Below are 21,157 nucleotides of genomic sequence, written 5' to 3'. Positions count from 1 at the left end.
AATTTGAGAGCATCTAAAAGGGAAATTTGGATGTTCCCATCAAAAGATACACAACTTGTTTAGCTAGGTTTCACAAACTGTTTCATAAAATTTTAACTAGGTTTCTTGGCTGAATTTGGGATTCACTTTCTTCCCACAAGAAGCTTAGGGAGTCAATGATCCTTATTGGCTGGTGTGAAATAGGGCGTGCTAGCTACAGAGCATTGACTCTGGAAATCTGATTGAGCTGTTGCTTCTTAAAGTACTACCCACTTGAAGCAGCATGAATTTGCAACTATGCCCAATTACTGCTGCTGCCACGCAGCCACAGAGGGAGTAAAACATGAGTTGTGTTACCAGGGGAAGGAAAAGGACCAAAGAGTAGCACACAGGGCCCTTGCCTTCATGCTGCTGCCTAGTTCATCATGGAACTGGGGTTGCATTTTTGAGCACATCCCTAGAATCTGTGGGACTGGGAGCCTGTACATACTGCCCACTGTGTGACCCTAAGACCTCTCCCATGTGAGGGATATTTGCTTGGAAGCTCTGTGGATTCTTGCTAGCCCAACTGTGGTTTTCCCTGTGGAAGGAGCTTATTCCTTTGATAGGAGAAGCAGTTCTTGAAGTTTACGTATCTTGTTTTGGTTCTGTGATTTTAGACCATTATTTTAGATTAATTTTCTTTTTAGAAATAAATAGTGCTTTCTACTTTTTTAAAAGAACATGAATTTTTTTTAAAGAAAATAGGTTTGATTGATTGCAAACATTTTTTGGTTTCTTTGGATGTGGGGTAGCACTTCTTAGCAAATTCCATTTGTACACAAGTAAAGAAAAAATAGAAATAATTATGTTTCTTACTTTGCACGTCTACAGAGAAGTTTTAGTAATGATTGACTTTCAAGGAACAGTTACTTGAAAGTCATGGTGAAAAAGGAAAAAGTCATGGACTATAATAAAAGAAAGTCAAAGCAGTAAGCTTTATCTTGTTACCAGGTTTTTAAAAAAAAAAATCGTTTTCATTTTATTAGTGCAAACGAAAGAACAATGATATCCTATCCAATGTGAGGTTTGACAGCTGATCTCTATAATCTCGAAGTAACCCTCTGTATTTTCAAAATATTTTCTTGGGAAAGGGGGAAATCTCCTGACCCTTGGGAAATTAAAATTCTCACAGAAATTCCATTCATCTGCTCTTTTGTGTTGCCAGAGTCATTGTGGAGCTCCTGCTGGTTATTAACTTCCAAATCAGCCTAGGGTTTAACTTTGTGGCTTTCAGTTAAGTTGGTTCAACTGCTTATCATGATATCCTCCCACAAACACATTTAATCATACGGGAATCACATTTCCTGTCATAGATCTTTCACAGATCTTTGCAAAACGAAAAATGAAAATCACGGACTGTCTAACATGCATGACAAAAGTTGAGCCCTTTAAAGGTAAAGTTGACATGGGAATTTGAGAGAGAAAATACAGAAAAATAAATATGAACAAAATGTCTAGACAGAGACTTAAAAGAACAGCTTCTATAACTAGGCACTGCAGAATTTTATTTATTTTTAATAATTTCAATGGATAACATCAATGTTGTTTTAAGCCTTTTTATTATAATTTATTTTAATGTTCATAGTTGCACAAAATTATGAGTTTTAAGCGTTATAAAATTTTTTATCCATTTAAATGTTCGCAATTGTGAGAAATTACGGAGGGGGTTCAGACAAAAGGAGAAGTCAGACAATTATTTAATGACAACAGAGATTTGAGATTTAAGTTTTATAACTGTTAAAACACAAATTGTCAACATCACATGTCAAAACATAGAAAATAAATATCCTTCAATCAACTCTAAGTTCTCAAGCAGCATATTTCTTACTTTGCCTATTTGTAAATTTCAATGATTATCAATGGAAATATTTTTTCTCTTGTGTAGGTATAATGAAATCGATGTTTACCGACATCTACCAATACAAAATTGAATCCTACCCCATATACTTCCACAGTAATATTTTTCACCATGGCATGGTGTAGATCATTAATTTTGTCCCAGTGGGGTTCTCTGAATAAGATGATACTGGATGGTCATAAGGCAGTTATAAGTCAGCTAGCACAGTAGGGTATTTAGCTATTTAGTTTCTATTCATCACCGTCGTGGTGAAAACACTGTCTTTTAGGAATTGGGTAAACGCACACTTCTTATTAGAACTGAGCCTCTTCGGTAGGTCCTCTGAAAAGAATTTCAGCTTTGAATTTTAAAATTAGAAAAAAATTGTAAGACATTTATTTTCATGCTGCCAACTCATTTGAGCTACAAATGCAAGATTTTGGTTTGGTGTTTATTGCAAAAAGGAGGATCTCCTCAATATTCAAGTTAAAAGAAGTTGAACTTCTAAGTCAATCTTATCCTGGTCTCTAACTTTGCACATGCACATCAGGCAATCACAGCTATTTATAGATGCAGATGCATGGAACTCGCGCACACAAATGCTGTAGTGTGTTGTAGAAATGGGATCTATGGAATCTTGCACTGGCAAAAAATAAAAGAAGCTACTATGTAAAAACTGGCCCTAACCAGATGAAACATTAAAAATCCATATTCTTTCTTATTTCATCAATTATTATCTGAATACATAGGAGAAAGTAGATTTATGGGAAACATTTTGGATGATCATCCACACGTTTTTTCATGGAATCATATATGCATATGTCTCTGCTTGTAACAGAAATACTCAGACAATTAAGGACAAGTTGAAAGTATGTGTAAGCAAAGCTCTCAACTTCCTCAGAACATCCACGATTTCACTCTGATTCATCATAAACTTCACCACCCAACAGCCATGCACCCTCCAGCCTGTCCCCCACACACACTTACTCTTCTTTCTATTCTGTAACTTCTGGTATTCAAAATTCTGGCAGTCATAGGATATTACAGTATATACACACACTAGATCTTACCCCTGAAACCTGAGGGTCATCTCATTAATCTGTGAATCCCCTAGTCCATATCAACTCAAGAGGGTGTAGTCATTAAATATAACAATTAATTATGTCACCATTTGAAGCCTTAATGTAGCTGATAATTTTTTTTTTTTTTTAAGTATTTGAAATTTAAATTCTGGTGGTGATTTTTGTATAGCTGGTTTTTACCTATTAATGGTATTAGTTAGAAGAGACATTAACTGATTATATGTTTAATACACTTGTATCAATGGCAGGGAACCTTCTCTTCAATAATAATTACAGATAAAAATAGTGTTGTCAACTCTTGTGTTTTTTATTCTTTTTCTTAAAGCCCTAGCTGATGAAATTGTGCTATTGCATGAAAATCACAGTCTTTATTTAAAAAAAAAACAAAAACCCTTTCAGCCTTCGTGGTTGCAGAGAAAAGTTTAAGCATGTGAAGTAAGTGCACCCTAAAGACTGAAAAAAACAGAAGGCAAATAAAAAAACCTCAACATTTATTAATTAAAAAAACCTATTTTTGCACCACTCATGATTTTTTTGGTTCTGGACTCATGATTCTTGAACATTTTGTGTTGGCTATAAAACTGAGAGTTAGAATATTGCATTTTGATTGTACATTGTCTTTGATTTGATCATGAAAACTTGTGGACATAAAGCCAGTTTTAAATTTTGAACCCATTCTCAAAAAAAACCAAACCAAAACAAAAAAAACCCTCCAAAATCCCATGATCTTCCAGTACACTTTAAAAACCTATATTTTTCCGTTGAGTAGTTTTTATTGGATTAATTCTCTGAAGACAAACTAATTTATTTAAATATATTTTTACTGATTGCTGTTTAATATGGTAAGCTCTAGGTGGAAAAATAACTGCTTTCTCAGATTCAAAGGTAAATCGCAATACTTCCCTTCTGATAGAAATGTGTTTGTGTGTACATTCTACAGTTTTGAACTCCAGTTTCCAGTTATTTCTGTTCACAAAATCATGCCTATCATTTTCCTCAATAGTTGCTTAGCATTTCAGAGACATGTAGTCCAGAATCCTGCATGGAAACAGCCTTCTAACAGGTCATTTCTGGATCCATGCCTCAATTTTGCAAACTGCTGAGTAATCTGACCCAAACAAAATTAAGCCCCTACTGATCATTTTACATTTATTTATAGGGAACCTAAATATATTACTTTTGGTTCAGATATCATCCTAAAATATTTCTGCTAAGGAAAAGAATAGTTTGTATATCTCTGAGCCACTATTTCATCTTTTCCATTTTTGGTGGCTAACCATATAATTTCCCAGTATCAGACATCGTCCAGGACAACCCTACAAGTCATTGCAGAGCTGCTAAAGAAACAGTGACCTCTGACAAAATATGTAATAACAATTATGCAGAATATTTCTTCTGTCCCAAAAAATGTATACAGTTTTGCCCAAAGAGAACCTAGAGAACTGGGTTATCAGTGTTCTTGTCTATTTAACAATTTTTACAAAGATACAAATGTTAAAAGGTGTTGGTATTAAGAGGAAAATGACCTCCTTTGTTTAAAAAAACCTCTAACTTCATTGTCCTTATATTTCAAAACACAAAGAGCAAAAGCCACGTTATTGGTTTAAAGTATATAATATTTTAAATTAAAGAAAAACAACAAACAAAATCTCCATGAGAGAGCACTCTGAGTGCTGCGTGTGTATCCCAGTGGTTCCCAACCTTTTTGGCTCAAGAGCCACATATATCATTTTTGCAACCCTCAAAGGCCACCAGTCTTTGCCAGCAGCACTTCTGCCCCTCCTCCTCCCACTGCGGAAGGAGTTTAGGGAGGAGGCTGCCTTCCTCCTCGCTGATTTCCAGTCCCCCTGGCTGCAGCATGGAAACTGCATGTGTCCTGTAGCCCTGTGCGCTTCATCTGGGTCCCTAGGCAGTGGCTCCCTTCTGCAGCCAGGGGGACAGGAGATCACTGCTTCCTCCTTTTGGTTCCAGCAGGGACTACAGCACCGAGGCACCCAGGTGGAGCACTTTGCCATGCTGGCGTGCTCCCTACTACAGCCAGGGGGAGAGGAGCGGTGATCTCCTGTCCCCTTGGCTTTAGCAAGGAGCCTGCACCCATCTTATTCCATGCAGCAATGCAGTCTGCCTGGGTCCTTAGGCAGAGGCGCCCTTCTGAAGGCAGCGGGAGGGGAGCGACAGGCCACTTTGAAGGCCCATGGGTCACAGTTTGGGAACCACTGGTATACCCTCTCTAACAGATTGTAGCAACTCTGAGCACACAATGGCTGCAGTCTATGCAAGAAGACAGTTCTTAGAAATTTTAAGATACAGTACACAGAAAACAAAAGTGAATACAGTAGAACCTCGGAATTACAAACACCTTGGGAAAGGATGTTGTTCGTAACTGAAATGTTCGTAACTCTGAACAAAACACTATGGTTGTTCTTTCAAAAGTTTATAACTGAGTATTGACTTAATACAGCTTTGAAATTTTACTATGCAGAAGAAAAAGGCTGCTTTTAACCATCTTAATTTAAATGAAAAAAGCACAGAAACAGTTTCCTTATCTGGTCAACTCTTTTTTTTAAAACTTTCCTTTTTCTTTTAGTAGTTTACATTTAACACAATACTGTACTGTACTGTATTTTCTTTTCTTTTCTTTTTTTTGGGTCTCTGCTGCCTGATTGCGTACTTCCGGTTCCAAATGAGGTGTGTGGTTGACCAGTCAGTTTGTAACTGTAGTGTTTGTAACTGGGAAGTTCTTCTGTATTCAGGCTACATACACGATAAGTTACCATAACAAAAATCCGTGAAAGCACTTTAAATAATGTATATATTAAATGTATATATACTGAAATTATATAACATTACAGTCAAAATATATTAAAAGACTATTAAAGTCTTGCAAAGTCAAGCTCTCAGAAGTTAAGAAATGCCAAAATTAAGGTGGCCAGTGCTATCTTAATTCAGTTCTCTTGTGCATATTCATTGTGATACGATCTTTATTTACATGATCGCATGCTATTTTTTCCACTGGACACTTGCCTCATTAAGTCCACAGGATGGATGGTGCTCACTGAATGGGTTGCTATTCCATATTTCTCTTTATCTTCATCTTTCAGCCTGTAATCCCATGCATTATTTACTGCACACTGTCCAAAACCTACAGTGAATATAGAAATATTAATTTCTTCCTCAGCTTTTCTACTGTGCTCTCATCATAGCATCTCAGTGCTTTACAACTAATTCATTTATCTTCACAACACCTCGGTAAGGTGGGGTGATGGTATCCACATTTTACACATTGGGGAATGAGACACAGAGATTAAAGCCCAAATTATCAAAAGTGTTGACTAATTTTGGGAGCTAAATTTGAGACCTCCAGGGCCTGTTTTTTCAGAGAAATTTACATTGTATAGCACGTTATTTGTTCTGAGCTTAGCTCCCATTGACCTATATTCCAGTTGTGAATGCTGAGCGCTTCTGCAACTCGGCCCCTAGGTATCTCAAATTCAGTATTCCAAAAATAAGAAACATCTGAAAAGTTTAGGTGTGATTTATTACACAGGAACTCTGTAGCAGAGGGAGGGATATAGTCAAATTCTGCAGGGTGACATTAAACTCCCTTAACCATAAAACTATCATTTCCCTTACCGCAATTCCATGCTGCATTCACTACACACTTTCTGATTCACCTTTTATGTGGACCTGCCTCTAGCAGGGAGTGGAGATACACTTTGCCAGTGAATTTCACATTTATTTGTCAAACAGTGAATGTTGAGACTCGGGACTCCTGTGTTGAATTCCAGGATCTGTACGGGAGTATTCCCAAGTGATCATAAACCAGTAAGCCTCTCCTTGTCCCCTTTTGCTCTGATTCCCCTCTCTCTACCTCCTGCCCTTGTCCTCCTACTCCACTATTATCTTCCCCTCCTATCTCCTCTGCCCCCAACACTGCTACTGTCTTACATTCTGTCTCCTTGGCTGCTCTCATCATTCCCCTCTTCCAGTCCCAGATCTTGCTCCTCTCTCCCCTTTCTCTTCTTGTTCCTATCGCATCCCCATCGTCCACCTCCCTCTATGATTGCCTCTTCTTCCCACTTCTGCTCCTACTCATCCCCCTATTCTGAGCTCTGCTCCTCATCCCTTACTTTTTTTCCCCTTCCTGTCCCTGTTTCTCACCCCTTTGCATTTGAGTCAGTCCACATCCTTCTCTTCCTCACTTCTTAGATGCCATTAGTGGGAGCATTGAAAGCACAGGAGAGACTGTTCTGGTACCTCACACCATTGTCTCCTAGGAGTCAGGAGAAACAGTTGCAGAGAAGGTCCTATTCAGACACTGCAGTCACAGGATGGAGCTCTGTGAGGATCATCACTTAGGAGCTGTGAGGAGATGGATCATTCTCAGTGCAGACAGAATCTTTAGAGAATTTAGCTGCTGAACTCACGAGTCTCTAGTAAGCAGTTTTTCAGAGGCTTATCACTTGGTCAAGGTGGGTAAATATTCAGATGAACAACAAAAGACACATCCCTGACACCTCAGCCACATTTCAAGTACCTGCTCCAAAGCTTGGGAGTGCTAGAGATTTGTAATAAAACAGTTGTAAGATTTTTTTTTTTCATCATGGGCAAAACACCTTTTTTCCTAACTTTGAAAAAAAATTAAGTCTGAGATGGCCACCCAGCACAGTAAATTTCAACCTGAATGGTTTACAGTTTTCAGACTAATGAGCAACTGAAAACACAGTCTCATAATAGAAAATATTAAGTATTATTATAGGTAAATGCAAACATAAAAACATTCCTTGTCACTGAAGTAATCTGCTTGAATTTTTAACTTGAATTTAGCCATCAGGTTTAAAGATGTATAAGGAGATTTCTGTGGAGTGCAACCTATGCAAGGATGATGTGAGGGAAAAGGGATGCAGAGAATGAAAGAATAGAAGAGAAAGTTCCCTATGTTCTCCTTTCTAGTTGAGCATGTTTAAAGAGTCCACAATGGCCAGCATAATTGATTCCTGCCAGAGGCAGTGGTAATTTATATCTTTACCCTTGGCTTGACTTTTAGCCTGCTTCTGTCTCTATTTCTCCTGACCTACTCCTTAATATTCTCCTCCTATGCTCCCACCAACTGCTTGTTCTCTCTAGCTTTCCAGTCACAAGAGCTTGAATTTTTTAAAAAAAGCAAACAAGTAACACATCTACCATTGTGCAGCCCTTGAACCTACATTTGTAATTGTTTATTTCTTTGAATTAAGCCTGGGCTTGCTTAAATATATATTTTCTTCTAGGAAAAGCGTCAACTAATTATTTTAAGTTGTAATAATTGACTATATGGTATCTCTATATATGTTATATACAAATTTAATCTTCTAAAGACTTGATTAAGGAAGTTAGGGATAACTCATCTGTTTCAGGTTGGTCAAGATAAATATAGGGATTTCTATCAACTTTTATCAAAGCAAAACAAAATTAGTGCTTTAGAAAAAGTATTATAAAACGAACAGGGCAGTAATTATTCCACTGGAGATCTTATTTAATACAGCTGCCTTGTTTTCAAACTTCCTTTTAAACTGTTCTAGAGTTTATCTGGGTCCTATTGTGCAACAAAACAGGGGCAGAATTAGAACCTTTCTGGAGCTTCTTTTCTGATCTGGGGCTAAATTTTACTCTGAATAAAACCTGAGCAACCCCATTTACTCTAGGAGAAAAGTAGATAGTTCTCCACAGCCATATATTTGGATTATTGTAAAACATGCACTCTAAACAAACCCCTTAGACTGTGCGAGATGCATCTTGTTATTTCAGGACTAGATATTGCAGCCCTTGAAAACAGTGGGATAATTTTGTTCTGAATAAAACTGCAGGATTGGGGGTCATGGATATAGCTCTCATTGGTGCTATGTGGAATATCCCTGCTTAAGAATTAGCTAAACCCCTACATTTTATAATGTAACAATTCTAAAGATTTTCTAAATGCAATACAGTTTCAGTGGAAGTCTTAGGCATCCCCTGTATTATGGTTATCATGTAAAATACTGGCGAAAGGTTGACATTGTAATGGTTTTGAAGGCTCCATTGAGATGTTATGCTGTAATTAAAAGGTTGTTTTTTCTTTTATAAAGTACTATGGAATTAGCTGCCTTAGGAGGGCATTGAATCAAATGCTTAGTTGGACTTGTAAAAGGCTGGCTGTGTATGCTAAGAAGCAGGTTCTCCAGTCTCATGCTTCAGGTGAAAACTGATTGCTAGTGTCAGGTAGCATTGCATAGTTGGCCACGTGCATTATGTAAAGGTATGGTTTAGTGGAGTTTTCACTGCTTTCCTCCAAATCATCATGTATTGACTATGTGGGAGACAGACCACTAGACTTGTCCTAATCATGTATCCCTGGTGCTCTCAAAACTACTGATTCTCAGTAGGCAAATGATCCATTATAGCAAATCCTAATTCTTACTGTTAAATAAAGCAAAAAACAAAAAACTTACAGTAAAACAATGTCCATGCTTATAGTTTCTGCTTTACACTTACAAAGGCAAGGTTACGCAGAGCAGCTGTGCTAAAATCTGTCCATAAATCATTTCTGCTGTGCCTAGGTGTTGGAGCACAACGTACGGTGCTTTGAAGCAAGGCAGAGGAAAGGCAGGTCTAACACTCCATTTTGTTGCGTTGGTTCATTTAAATCAGCTTCATAGGCCCTGTTTCTGCAATGCACTGAACCTGTGTGGCATACCATTGACATCAGTGGGGTTATCTACAGATGTAGCGGGTCTACCCATGTGCAGCATACTGCAGGATCAAGGCCTTAGCGGTTACCCTGGTGATCTGCCGTATTGGTCTCCTGCCCACTACCTTCTTTTAAGCCTAAGGAATTTGTTCTTTTTTCCTTAATTCTTTGAATAAACCTAAAGACTACTCGTCTTCATATTATATGTAAAAACTCTATTAAAAAGGCACTATTTATTTATATGCCCCCAGCTTTGCTGCCTTTGCCCCACCCTGACAGGAAGGAGTCCAGTGCTGTTGGTATGCAAAGGCACATACATGTCCTTTGAGCAAGCTCTTGGTGTTCTTGCTTCTCCACCTCCCACTGTACAATACAGAGGAGCAAGGGCAGATTTTCCCCTAAAATGTGTTTGATTCGTGTTATAATACCTGTTAAAGCTATTTCACTAGTTAACTTCCTAATTTTCTGTTCAAAATCTTATCTCATGAGACTGGAACATATTAGACTTCCCACCATTTCTTACTATGTGGCGTGGTGATGTATGTCTCTGGAAAAATAACAAGACAATGTTCTTTAGCAATTAGTGTAAGTGACTAGGAGCCAAGAATTCCTGAATTCTAAGCCTGGCTTAGTCACTAATTTGTTATATGGCCTTTGGAGAGTCATTGAACATCCTGTAAAATGGCAATGATAATAATTTCTCTACTGTATCACACAGGAGCAATATGAGGATTGGTTGGTTAATTAGTTAGTTTATGGACCACTTTGAGAACATGAGTGCTAAATACTATTTCCTCCCTTTTGAATCGCTTCCCACTGTGCTGCATTGATCTTCTCTCTGTTAAGAGAGGCTATCTACATTTCCCTCCAAAGCCTGTCAAGACCACTCATTCAGTCAGCCTGAGGATTTCTGAAGAGAAACTCAAGGTTCTTTAGAATCTCAGGGTCCAGTCCTAAAATCCCTGCTAAAATCAGTGGGAGTTGAGGGTGCTCAACACCTGAGAATAAGGCCCTTAATCAGATGCTTTCAGTTTTCTGTCTCTCTCTGTTGGCCTGAGAACAGCCTGTTTTCAAATTAGATTTCAGGGCTTTCCATGAAAGGGGTAGCTTTGTTGTAACAAAAGATAACTCTCATCATAGAATCATAGGGCTGGAAGGGACCTCAAGGGGTCATCTAGTCCAGTCCCCTGCACTCATGGCAGGACTAAGTAATATCTAGACCATCCCTGGTCTTTTCATCCATGAAAAAGCAATCTGTTATACCCCTTCTTCGTGGATAGCAAATTACTCCTGGGTTTGGTTTTTTGTTTCTTTTTACTCTCCTATATATAATACGTCCCAATAAACAGCCATTCATGAACAAAAGTGATAGCCTATATCATGTATAAAAATCCCAATAAAAATTACATTGTAGACCTTGATTGCATGGTTGGTGGTCAAATGTTTCAATGTTTCATTGCTCCTGTTACAGGTGCATGTGACAGCATTGCAGCTATGAGTGGAATTTTAAAGAGGAAATTTGAAGAAGTTGACGGCTCCTCACCCTGCTCCTCTGTGCAGGAATCAGACGATGATGTTTCTAGCAGTGAAAGTGCTGACAGTGGCGATAGTGTCAATCCATCCACTTCTAATCATTTTACTCGTAAGTACTAAAGTTGTATATAAGACACATTGTTTTGCTGTACAAGAGAAACCACATCATATGGCTCAATAATAATAATAATAATTCCTAGTATTTATATAGCACTTTTCAGTAGATCTCAAAGCACTTTACAAAGGAGGCCAGTTTCATTATTCCTATTTTACAGCTGGGGGAGCTTAGGCATAGAGAGAGAGTCAATGACTTGCCCAACATCACTGTGATGATCCCCGGTTCACAGTCACCCAGCAGTCTCGGGCATTTTGTCTTTATATATTAATTCACTTTAATATCTGTACAAAATTCTTTATTAGTCTGATTAATTGTGACTAATATAGGAACATAAGACATAAGAAAGGGCTTCCTGGGACATTGAGTCCAGTACTTTGCTACTGCAGACAAGCATTATACACTGCAAGCCCTTTAAAACATGCCATTTGGCTTAGATAACTACATATTTCTAGTTGGATAACCTCAGGATTTGCAATATTTAGGTATATCTTACTTTTGGTGTAGGAAGCACAAGGGGATAACATTGCAAGGTACTGCAGGTAACCTTATCTATTTGTATTGTATAAAATTGGCAAGCTTCTAAGGGCCAAATTCTGTGCAGCTAGTATCATGAAATATAGTAATTAGTATCATCTGATGTGGTGTACTATAGATAATAATACTTTCTTCTTAAATCAGAATGATCACACTATAAAGGGCTTACTGAAATTTGTTGCAGATCAGATGGTGATACTGACAACCACTGGTCATAGCAGTAGCTTGCCTGCTCCAGACAGGAACTTGCTTCTGTGCAGTGAACAAATATTTGTGGAGATAAGTATTTGCTTCAAGGTTAGCAAAAATGGTCAGATTATGAGGTTAGAATATCTGGTGAGAATGGATGTGTCTGTACATATTTATAAATTTAATTAAATCAGACATTTTTGTCAATAAAAAGAGCAAGATTTATTAAGTAAAAATGTTAAAAATTGTATTTTTAAGAGCATTAACACTCCCTACAACTTTTGGACAGGACCCTTTAACTCTCTTCTTATGTAAGTAATCTTCACACTGGATTCACTGATCGCATTTCCAACCTCTTGAAGATAAGCCGTTACACCTTTTACTTTTACCTTTTACTGACCCCATGTCTGTATTAAATGCAGATTTATGGGCGCTTTTAATTTTCCCACTGTATCCAACTGATGGAGCATAGAACTCCTCTTCAGCAAATTTCTGCCAGTCAACAAGAACCATTTGCTTGGTCAAAATTAACAGTAATAAGTGGCACCTTTGTAATTTACTGCAGGCATCCTAAAACTTCTGTCCCTGACTGTAGTTTTTTTTAAAGCTATGATAGTTTCTCTGTTTTACAAAAAAAAAAATTTTGTTTATATATGTGACGGCATGCAGAACCCCTGGGGTACCGCCTGGCAGCTGGGATACCACAGAGCCCTCTGTCTGACCATCTTGGTTCCCTCTCACACTGTGATGCTGTGACAAGCCACAAACCTCAGGCAGATATTGCATTTACATAGCCCTCCATAGGCAGGGACCACATTCAGCTCAGTTCAGTGTACGCTTTCCAGCCAGACACAAACTAACAATAGAAAAACTCCAGCTGGCTTCTCAGCCCAGACCACAGGACTATACCATCTACTCTGGTCAAAAAGCCTAACTAGAAGAGATTATTATTCACTCCGCCCTTCCCTCAAAGTGGAAGGAACGTGCACCAGCTTTTATTACTTAGCAGTTTGTCAACATACTTCACTCAAAGACAGACTGGTTAAGATAAAACATTAAACAAGTTTATTAACTACAGAAAAATAGATTAAGTGATTATAAGTGGCAAGTGTAAAGAGATTAAAAGAAGTTACCAAATGAAATAAATTTAAGATCACAGTCTAAATTCTACAGACTAACGAACTCTTGATTTAGCAATGTCTCACCCTTGTTGGCTGGTACAAGCAGTTCCTTAAACACAGGCTGGGCAACCTTCCCTGCCTGGGACTGTCCTCCCCACTTTCAAAGTCCTTTTGTCTTCCAGAAGACCCTTCAGGTGTTCAGTTAAATGAGAGTGGAGCCAAGTGATGATGTCATGCTCCCCCTTTTATAATCTGTTTCAACTTGCTAGAATGGCCCCTGCATGTGAGGTGGTGGCTGCTTCCCATTGGTCAAGCAGCCCCATTGGGATCATGCTTCCTACAGTGAAGTCTGCACTGTAAACAATTCCTGATAGTGGAATTTATTCTTGAATGGGTGAGAGATAGCCATTAACACTACCTGGCCACTTCACTGTTGTACCTGAAGGCTTTTTGGAAGAGTTTCCCATCTTGTAATGTGCTCTACTATTTATTATGTATATTTATTATTATACTATTATTATTTACAATAATATTTTATCACTTCACCTACTATGGTAGCATATACAATCCAACAGGATACTAATGTTTAGCAGATCAAGACTTTTAAAATAATACCAAACAAGGCGTACTTTGTACAGAACATACCATAATTATATGACATTGATGAATATGGGGTTTTTGGGGTGTTGTTTTCAGATACAGGGTGTCATAATATAATTCTACAATGTTGCAGCTTTTCTGAAAACTAAACATACAAGACATTCTTATACCAAAATAAGAGTTTCCACACACAAATTTGCAACAGAATAACAGAAAGTGTGAATCTCAAACTGTGTCAGACTAGTCAGCCCCCTTACGGGTAGTGGTGCCTAAGAGTCAGCCCACCCCTGTCATGTGGAGTTGGGCCCTTTAGGTTTCGAAAAGTCTGACATACAGAGCCACTGCTAGACATAAGCATTCTAAGCAATTGCTTAGGACCCCAAGCAGCTCAAGGCAGGTCCCCTATTAATTATTAGTATGTGTTGTGCAGAGGGGGCAAAAATATTTCTGCTTAGGGCCCCCAGTTGCTACTGACATATACAAGAACTTGGGAGATATTGGTAGAAAGGAAGCGGTCCTGGAAATAAGTGCTTTTTGGAAGGAAATCCCATCACTGTTTCTTTAAAGACCCTTGGGGGAGAAGGGGAAGGGAATAAAGCTCCCCTCTTTCCCAACTAACGGAGATATGCCATTTCCCCTGCCTTAAAGCTTTATATGCTGCCTCCTCCTTCATAGAAGGAGACACACCAGCAGGCGAAGGTTTGCTGAACCCACTGAGCCCAGGGACTGATTGGAGAAAGGAGCCAGCTGAAGGAGAAGCTGGTTAAGGTCCAGCTGGCCTAAACCGCAACTCAGCTCCAAGGAAGAAAGCTGGAGAGTTCTGTCTTAAGGAGAGGGACTGCTGAAATTACAGGCCAGCTTTAAGGAAGAATGATGCAAGGCACTGTCTTCAGGTGCTTCTTTTTTCAACTTGGTCAACAACAGTACAATATTACCAGCTATACAAGGGACCACATTCTGATTTGGTATAACTAGTCAACATATCTCCATTGACTATACCAGTTTACCTGCAGACCTTTTTTTTTTTGCCTCTTCTCAACCAAGCAGGATTCAAGGATAGCTTTTCAGATAGTTTTACTTGTGACAGTTTGGTAGAATTTCACTGATACGCATAATTATATTTAGGATACAGTGTTGATAAGCTAAAATACAGTAGTTACTGTGACATAAGACAATATTTCTTAGTAACCCCATAGGGGAATATTGAAGTGACACAGTAACTTTGATTACTGGTAATATCTTGATGACTGTATACCTGTAAGCTGATTTATGTTACCACTGCATCTATTTTAGTGTACGTATGAGCCTTCATAGGCTGGATTTGAAACAATCTATTTACATCAATAGTCACCAAAATAAAAAATAGCAATTTGATTCTGAGTCTACCAATTTATAAGACAGATTGTTTCTAGTGCTTCATATTTCTGAATATTTTAAATTGTCAGATTTAGAAATAGAAACTTGAAAGTTTTAACACAAGTGCATAACATAAAATCTTGATTGTATTTGAAATACTGTTCTACATATTGTACTTTAGCTTCAAGAACAATGTTTTTAAATACAGGCATGAGAAAATTACAGCTTTTTCAGAGTATTGTGAGTATCAGAGGATCTCAGAAATATTTGGCCAGAGTCACAAATCTATATATCTACTGGCAATATAGAAATATGAAAAGTAAGCTGAATGTACATGCTGTAATTTTACTTTTGCAAACAGTGCCCTGAGTTCATATGGTCTGGGTCTAAATTCCAAAAACAATAAGTACAATATCTTCAAACCAGCTTTATACCGTATTATGAATAAACATGTATTTAACAAGCTTCATTGCCTTTCGGGTTAGGATAGAATTGACACAACTTGGAGACCCCAGGAGGAGTTGGCTGTTGTGGGTTGGTACATTGTCAGAAAGTGGCATATGTTCAATTTCTAGAGTTCTGCTGTATATTTTAGTATATACAGTGTACTTATATAGCTATATGTACAGTATATTGGTAATGGTTTGATAAGGGAAGCAGTATATTTGTTACTGACAGGGATACTGGGGACATTGATTTTCTGTGTCAGATGAAATATCATATGGAAGGCTGACCTTGAGCCTGCTCAGATGCTTACATCTCACATTCAAATCCTATTAAATTCTTCTTCATTGTTTCTTAGCTTTATTGGTCAAGCATAATTTAAATCATAGTGTAACCGACAGGAAAATTACATTTACTTACCCAACACTAAGTTTCTAAGACTAAGTTATTCAGATTTGTAATTTTTTCTCCCTTAGTACAGGTTTGGATCAGTTTTCACTATTTTCGGTCAATCAAGGTCTAGCAATTTTCGTGTGCTTCAACATCGTTATTGGAAAGCTGAAGCTAGCAGAGTTCCGTGCTGGCCTGATGATGTCTGGTAGTAAATATAAACTGGTATATGAAGAAAGAATTGATAATATTTTTAGGAAAGAACCATCTTAACTTTTTTTATAGCACTTGAGAATAAATATAAACAAACCTTTTGCCGTCTTGCCCTTTAAAGTGTTTTATATTTTAGATCATTGCCTTGTGCTTAAAAACATTTGATTAATTTAAATATGCCAGTAAAATCGCTAGTTTTAGAAAAAAGCCAAGATATTTTTTTCCAAAACCTTGTGGTTCAGTGATAAATTAATTTCCTATATTTTATCACTTCCACAGTTTCTGGGGAGAGCCTTTATGCACTTTGGTTCAAGAAAGAATATATGTTAATTCAGACACTTAATGAAAGAGATTATATGATGTGACAGGGTCAGGTCAGACAGCTACAGGAGAGTGGTGGAAGGCAGATATATCAGCCCCAGGATCAGCAGGTCCCTTTTCCCTTGGTAGCTGAACAGGGGTTATCCCGGTTAATTAGGGCACATGGGACAAATCAAGGACCTGCCTGGAGCTTGTTAAAAGCATCTCCTCTAGCCAGCAGGTGTGGGTGATAGGAGTTGTGTGAGCTGCTGGAGAGCTGAGTGGTGCAGATGCTGGTAAGGACCAGGAAGGTACAGAAGGAGGAGCGATATGCTGGGGGTGGAGAACATCACAGATACAGAAGCTGGGGAGAATCCTTGCCTAAGTGGGGCTGAGGACCTTTCCAGGCATGGAGATCTGAGGGAAAAGAGCCTGCCAGAGGGTGACTGAACTGTGTGTTTGCTTGATGTTGCCATGTCCAGAGTGCTATCAGAGACAGGGAGACTCCCCAGGCAAGGAGCTGGGGGGCTTGCCCAAGCAAGGTATGTAGAGTCGGCCTAGGGGCCATGGGGAGGTAACCCAGGGAAGCTGGTAGCATTCTTGAAAGCAGCAGCATGAGGCAGCTATTTGCAGGGTCCCTGGGTTAGGGCCCAGAGTAGAGGGTGGGACCGGGGCCCCCCACTGGCTGTTCAATGGAGTGGCCAAAGCCCCAACAAAGATGCGAGGGCCTAGTAGGCTCAGAGATGGGACCTGAAGCCAGAGGAGAACGGCCATTTTGGAGAACAGTTACCCTCACCCACCGCTAGAGGGGGAAAATTCTGAGGGGTGAAGGAGTACCCTGGCCCACCCTAGGGGGAAAGCATGGGACCCATTGAGGGAGAGAAGGCATTCTGCTACACTACATACAGAAAAATATTAATTTTTCATTTTAGTCAGCCGCTTTTGACCTTGGGACTCCTACTTTGACCTCCCTACAGTCAGTAAATTTCCCTTGGTGGTCATCCAGTCACCTTCAGCTGTCTTAATTAGATTGTAAGCTTTCCAGGTCAGGGAACATTTCTCTTTCTGTGTGTTTAAAATATTGTGTAAATTTACAATGCTGTCTAAATTATTTAAATGTGAAAGCACTATATTATGGGCTTTTAGATAGTGATGAAAAAAGTAATTTATTTTCATTATAATGTGTGGCCCTTTCTCTCTTGTAATAGCAGTAAATACATAGGAGTGACATCTTTCATGGTCATACAGGTATATAGTTAAGTTTTATATAAGAGATTAATTTCCATGTTTACTTTTTCTGCTTTGTATAGTGTCATTTCTAATGCACTAATGCATACAGCCTGTCTGTCTATCAGGAAATTACCTGTATGAGGCAGTAGAGGAGTTGGCATAAAGCCAGCATAACTGCCTAACACCAAGAAGCCACTACTGGTTCAGAAAGCGCTTTGAATGGGAGCCTCATCTAGTTATTAATCCAGACAGCAGGGAGACCTTTTCTCCCCTGGGAAGCAGTTACAAGCCCCAAGCACTTTGAGTGCATGTGGTTGTTGCATTTCAAATAAGCTTGTATGCTAAAGAAGGAGAATAAAATCCTGCACTGTATAAACTGGAGTGTTTGGTCTCTGATCCAATCTGAGTTATTTCACTTGCCACACCACTAATGCAGATGTTTTAAATGTACAGCTGGTACATCAAAACCTTCCACTAAAATTAAATAATGGTTTGTTGGTAGTGATATCCAAGCATGTATAGTAACATAGTGAAATCTTTTAAAAATATAAATTAAAAATATCTTTTCCTCATTCTCTTAACCCAGCCATCTACACAAAGAAGTGATGGCATATTTCATTGGAGGGTTCTGTGAAACACTTTTAAGCTAGAACTTACACTGGAAATATCATGGGTATAGTATACAGTCAGCCAGTTGCACTGCCTCTGTCACACTTGCACATTTCCTCTTCTCTGATCCATGGAAGCTTTCTCCTTCCTTGCACCCCTCCTCTTTTTAAATATTCAGTTGCTGCTAATTTTTCTGCCATTTCTTGATACCTTACACTGTTTCCTTTTCTTTTCATCTGCTGGATTTTTGAACCTCCTCCTGCATGCCCTTTGTACAGCTTGTGCCTTCCCACCCCCAGTAGGATGAAGTTTGATTTTAGATATATACTGTCTTTCAAAGACTGGCATTGTGGGGATTGTAGAGCACCTCATGGCATACAATCAGCAGGTACATGTATATACCTTTTCTATTATGGGAGCACCAAGAGGCCCGGGATCTTGACCCCATCTCTGAAACTTGTCTTCCTCTTCTAATTAACCCTATGAGCTCTGAGTATTAGAGAAATTCCCAAAGACTTTTCAAGTGGCAAAGGATATGCTGTCCCTCCTGTTCCTGCCAACCCCTAACAGTCCATCATCAGCCAAGGCGACTGGGGACAGAAAGGAGTAAGGTGCGGTGAGCTCCACTGTGGCACCGACTGCTGTGGCACCCTCCAGGGGCAAGCCCTACATGGTCTTGATGCAGAGGTCACTGGTTCCCCTGCACCACTGTGGTCTCCTGGAGAAGAATCCTCATCAGAGTCAGAAAGGGAATCGTTTCTTCTCCCAGAACCTACTGGTATCCAGCCTATACGCCTGACTTCTGTATTGGTCCTTCTGCTGGTGCCTAGCCACTGGCCGATCCAGTGGCAGTACTGGAATCCTTGACACCGGACACCCCTTTCCCATTGCTCATACGTGGTCATGTCAGAAATGTGGGCTACCACCTATTCCTGTCTGGCAATGAACCCTGACTCTGGTTCTGACCCCTGTGTCGATGCCCAGGAAATGGCTCCAATGGACGTGGCAGAGGTAGAGGAAGAGGAGAGGGGCCCACCTCTGGCACGGCTTCCCCCTCATCATCCCCAGACAAGGTGGTCACAGGCCCTAGTAACCCACTCCCACAAGATGACTTCAGGGCCCACTAGGAGCTCCTGAAAGGAGTTGCAGTGAACTTGGGCCTGGAAGTTGAGAAGTTTATGGAGTCAGCACACCCTGATCAACATCCTGGCTGCAGCAGCTGCATCCAGAGTGACCCTGCTCATTAATGTAGCGGGGATGAGGGCCTATCAGGACACTATTGCAGAACCTTCTTCTTTGGCCCCCATCTCAAAAAGGGCAGAGAAGAAATAATACGTCTCAGCCAGCAAATTTGGGTACCTTGACTCATATCCCTCCTCCTTCTCCCCCTCCTGGGGTCCCTAGTAGTGTTGGTGGTGAATGATCAGGACAGATGGGGCAGCTGAGTGCCATCCCCAAAAATAAAGAGACACAGAGATTGGACTTGTTTGGTCTTAAGGTTTATTCAACAGGCAGCCTCCAGTTGCATATTTCTCACCAGCAGGCCTTCTCGGGAGGTACGATTTATATCTGTGGTCTTATTGTCCAAATTTAAAGACTCCCTGCCGCAGGACCTAAGACAGGAGTTCATGTCCATCCTAGAGGAGGGCAAGTCTGTGGCCAGGATCTCCCTCCAGGCAGCTCTGGATGCGGCTGACTTGGCAGTCAGAACTATGTCATCGGCAGTCACCATGAGATGCTGTTCATGGCTCTAATCTCTGGCCTCCCTCATGAAGTTCAGCAGTCTGTCCAGGACCTCCCTTTTGAGGGCACTTCTCTGTTTTCTGAACAGATGGACTTGAAGTTTCATGCTCTCAAGAACTCAAGGGCTAGCCTTTGCTCCTTGGGCCTTTACATGCCTCCAGCTTCCAGGAAGCACTTTAGCAGCAGCCTCCCAGGGTTGGACCACCTCTCAGGCAGGAGCCCTACAAAAGAAAAAGGAAGGGTTATAAGCAATGCTAACCCCTCTCTCGCAACTCCGCCTCCCAGTCAGGCTCTCACAGGTATCCCGGCGGGGCCAGATAGGTGCGCCCAAGGGTGATATACCAGTCTTGACTCCAGATCCAGCACCCCTTTCGTTTTTGGACTGCATGTCGCCATTCAGCCTAGTGTGGCTATATATAATATTGGACTGTTGGGTACTCAGCACGTTAACAAAGGGTTACACCCTCCAATTTTCGAATCCCATTACACCATCACCCAACAGGGCCATGAAGATGCCAGTTTCGGGAGAGCAGTATTGCAATCAGCATGTCCATGAACTCCAAGCCCATCTCTGGGAGCTCTGTTTGTGTGTCACCTAGCATGGAATGGACATGACCAAGCACTCAAAGAAGAATAAACGGTTACTATACTTCCATAACTGTTGTTCTTCGAGATGTGTTACTCATGTCCATCCTTGACCCACCCTACTACCCCATTATCGGAGTTACTGGCAAGAAGGAACTGAGAGGACACTGGGTCAGCAGCGTCACTTATACTGGCAAATATACTCATGGCTCCAGAGGGCGCTAGAGCTAGTCCTATGGATGCCACTGAAGGAAAAATCTCCAATAACTGCACGCAGCATGCACACACCTAGTACGGAATGGACATGAGCAACATATCTTGAAGAACAGTTACAGACAGTTAGTAACCTGTTTTTTTCTCTTTGATCTAATCCTTCTTTGAAACAGGGTTGGAACTTTGAATTATTTAGTGACAGCAAATAAACTGTTAATCAGTTCTCAAATTATGAGGGGGTCCCATCTGTCCCCCCTTCCATCTGACTCCCACCCCCATGCTGCAGATCCTTCTTCCCATTGCAGAGCTTCTACAAGGGGCAGAGATGGGTCT

The 21,157-nt window shown here is 40.0% G+C and overlaps 1 protein-coding gene across 2 annotated transcripts in view; it reads left to right on the top strand.

The window, feature by feature from the left end:
- Positions 1-21,157, top strand: part of CSRNP3 (cysteine and serine rich nuclear protein 3) — a 180,153-nt gene that overhangs the window by 119,569 nt on the left and 39,427 nt on the right. For both annotated transcript variants that reach the window (XM_067549342.1, XM_067549343.1), the window contains exon 3: positions 11,118-11,288. In XM_067549342.1, the coding sequence (XP_067405443.1) occupies positions 11,118-11,288 (171 nt within the window). The remainder of the gene's footprint in view (positions 1-11,117; positions 11,289-21,157) is intronic.

This window comes from Emydura macquarii, unplaced genomic scaffold (genome assembly GCF_026122565.2).
Source record: "Emydura macquarii macquarii isolate MOO-44397 ecotype Brisbane River unplaced genomic scaffold, CSIRO-AGI_Emac_v2 contig_1253, whole genome shotgun sequence".
In the NCBI taxonomy this organism is placed as follows: Eukaryota; Metazoa; Chordata; order Testudines; family Chelidae; genus Emydura; species Emydura macquarii.
This window is presented reverse-complemented; position numbering and strand designations above follow the sequence as displayed.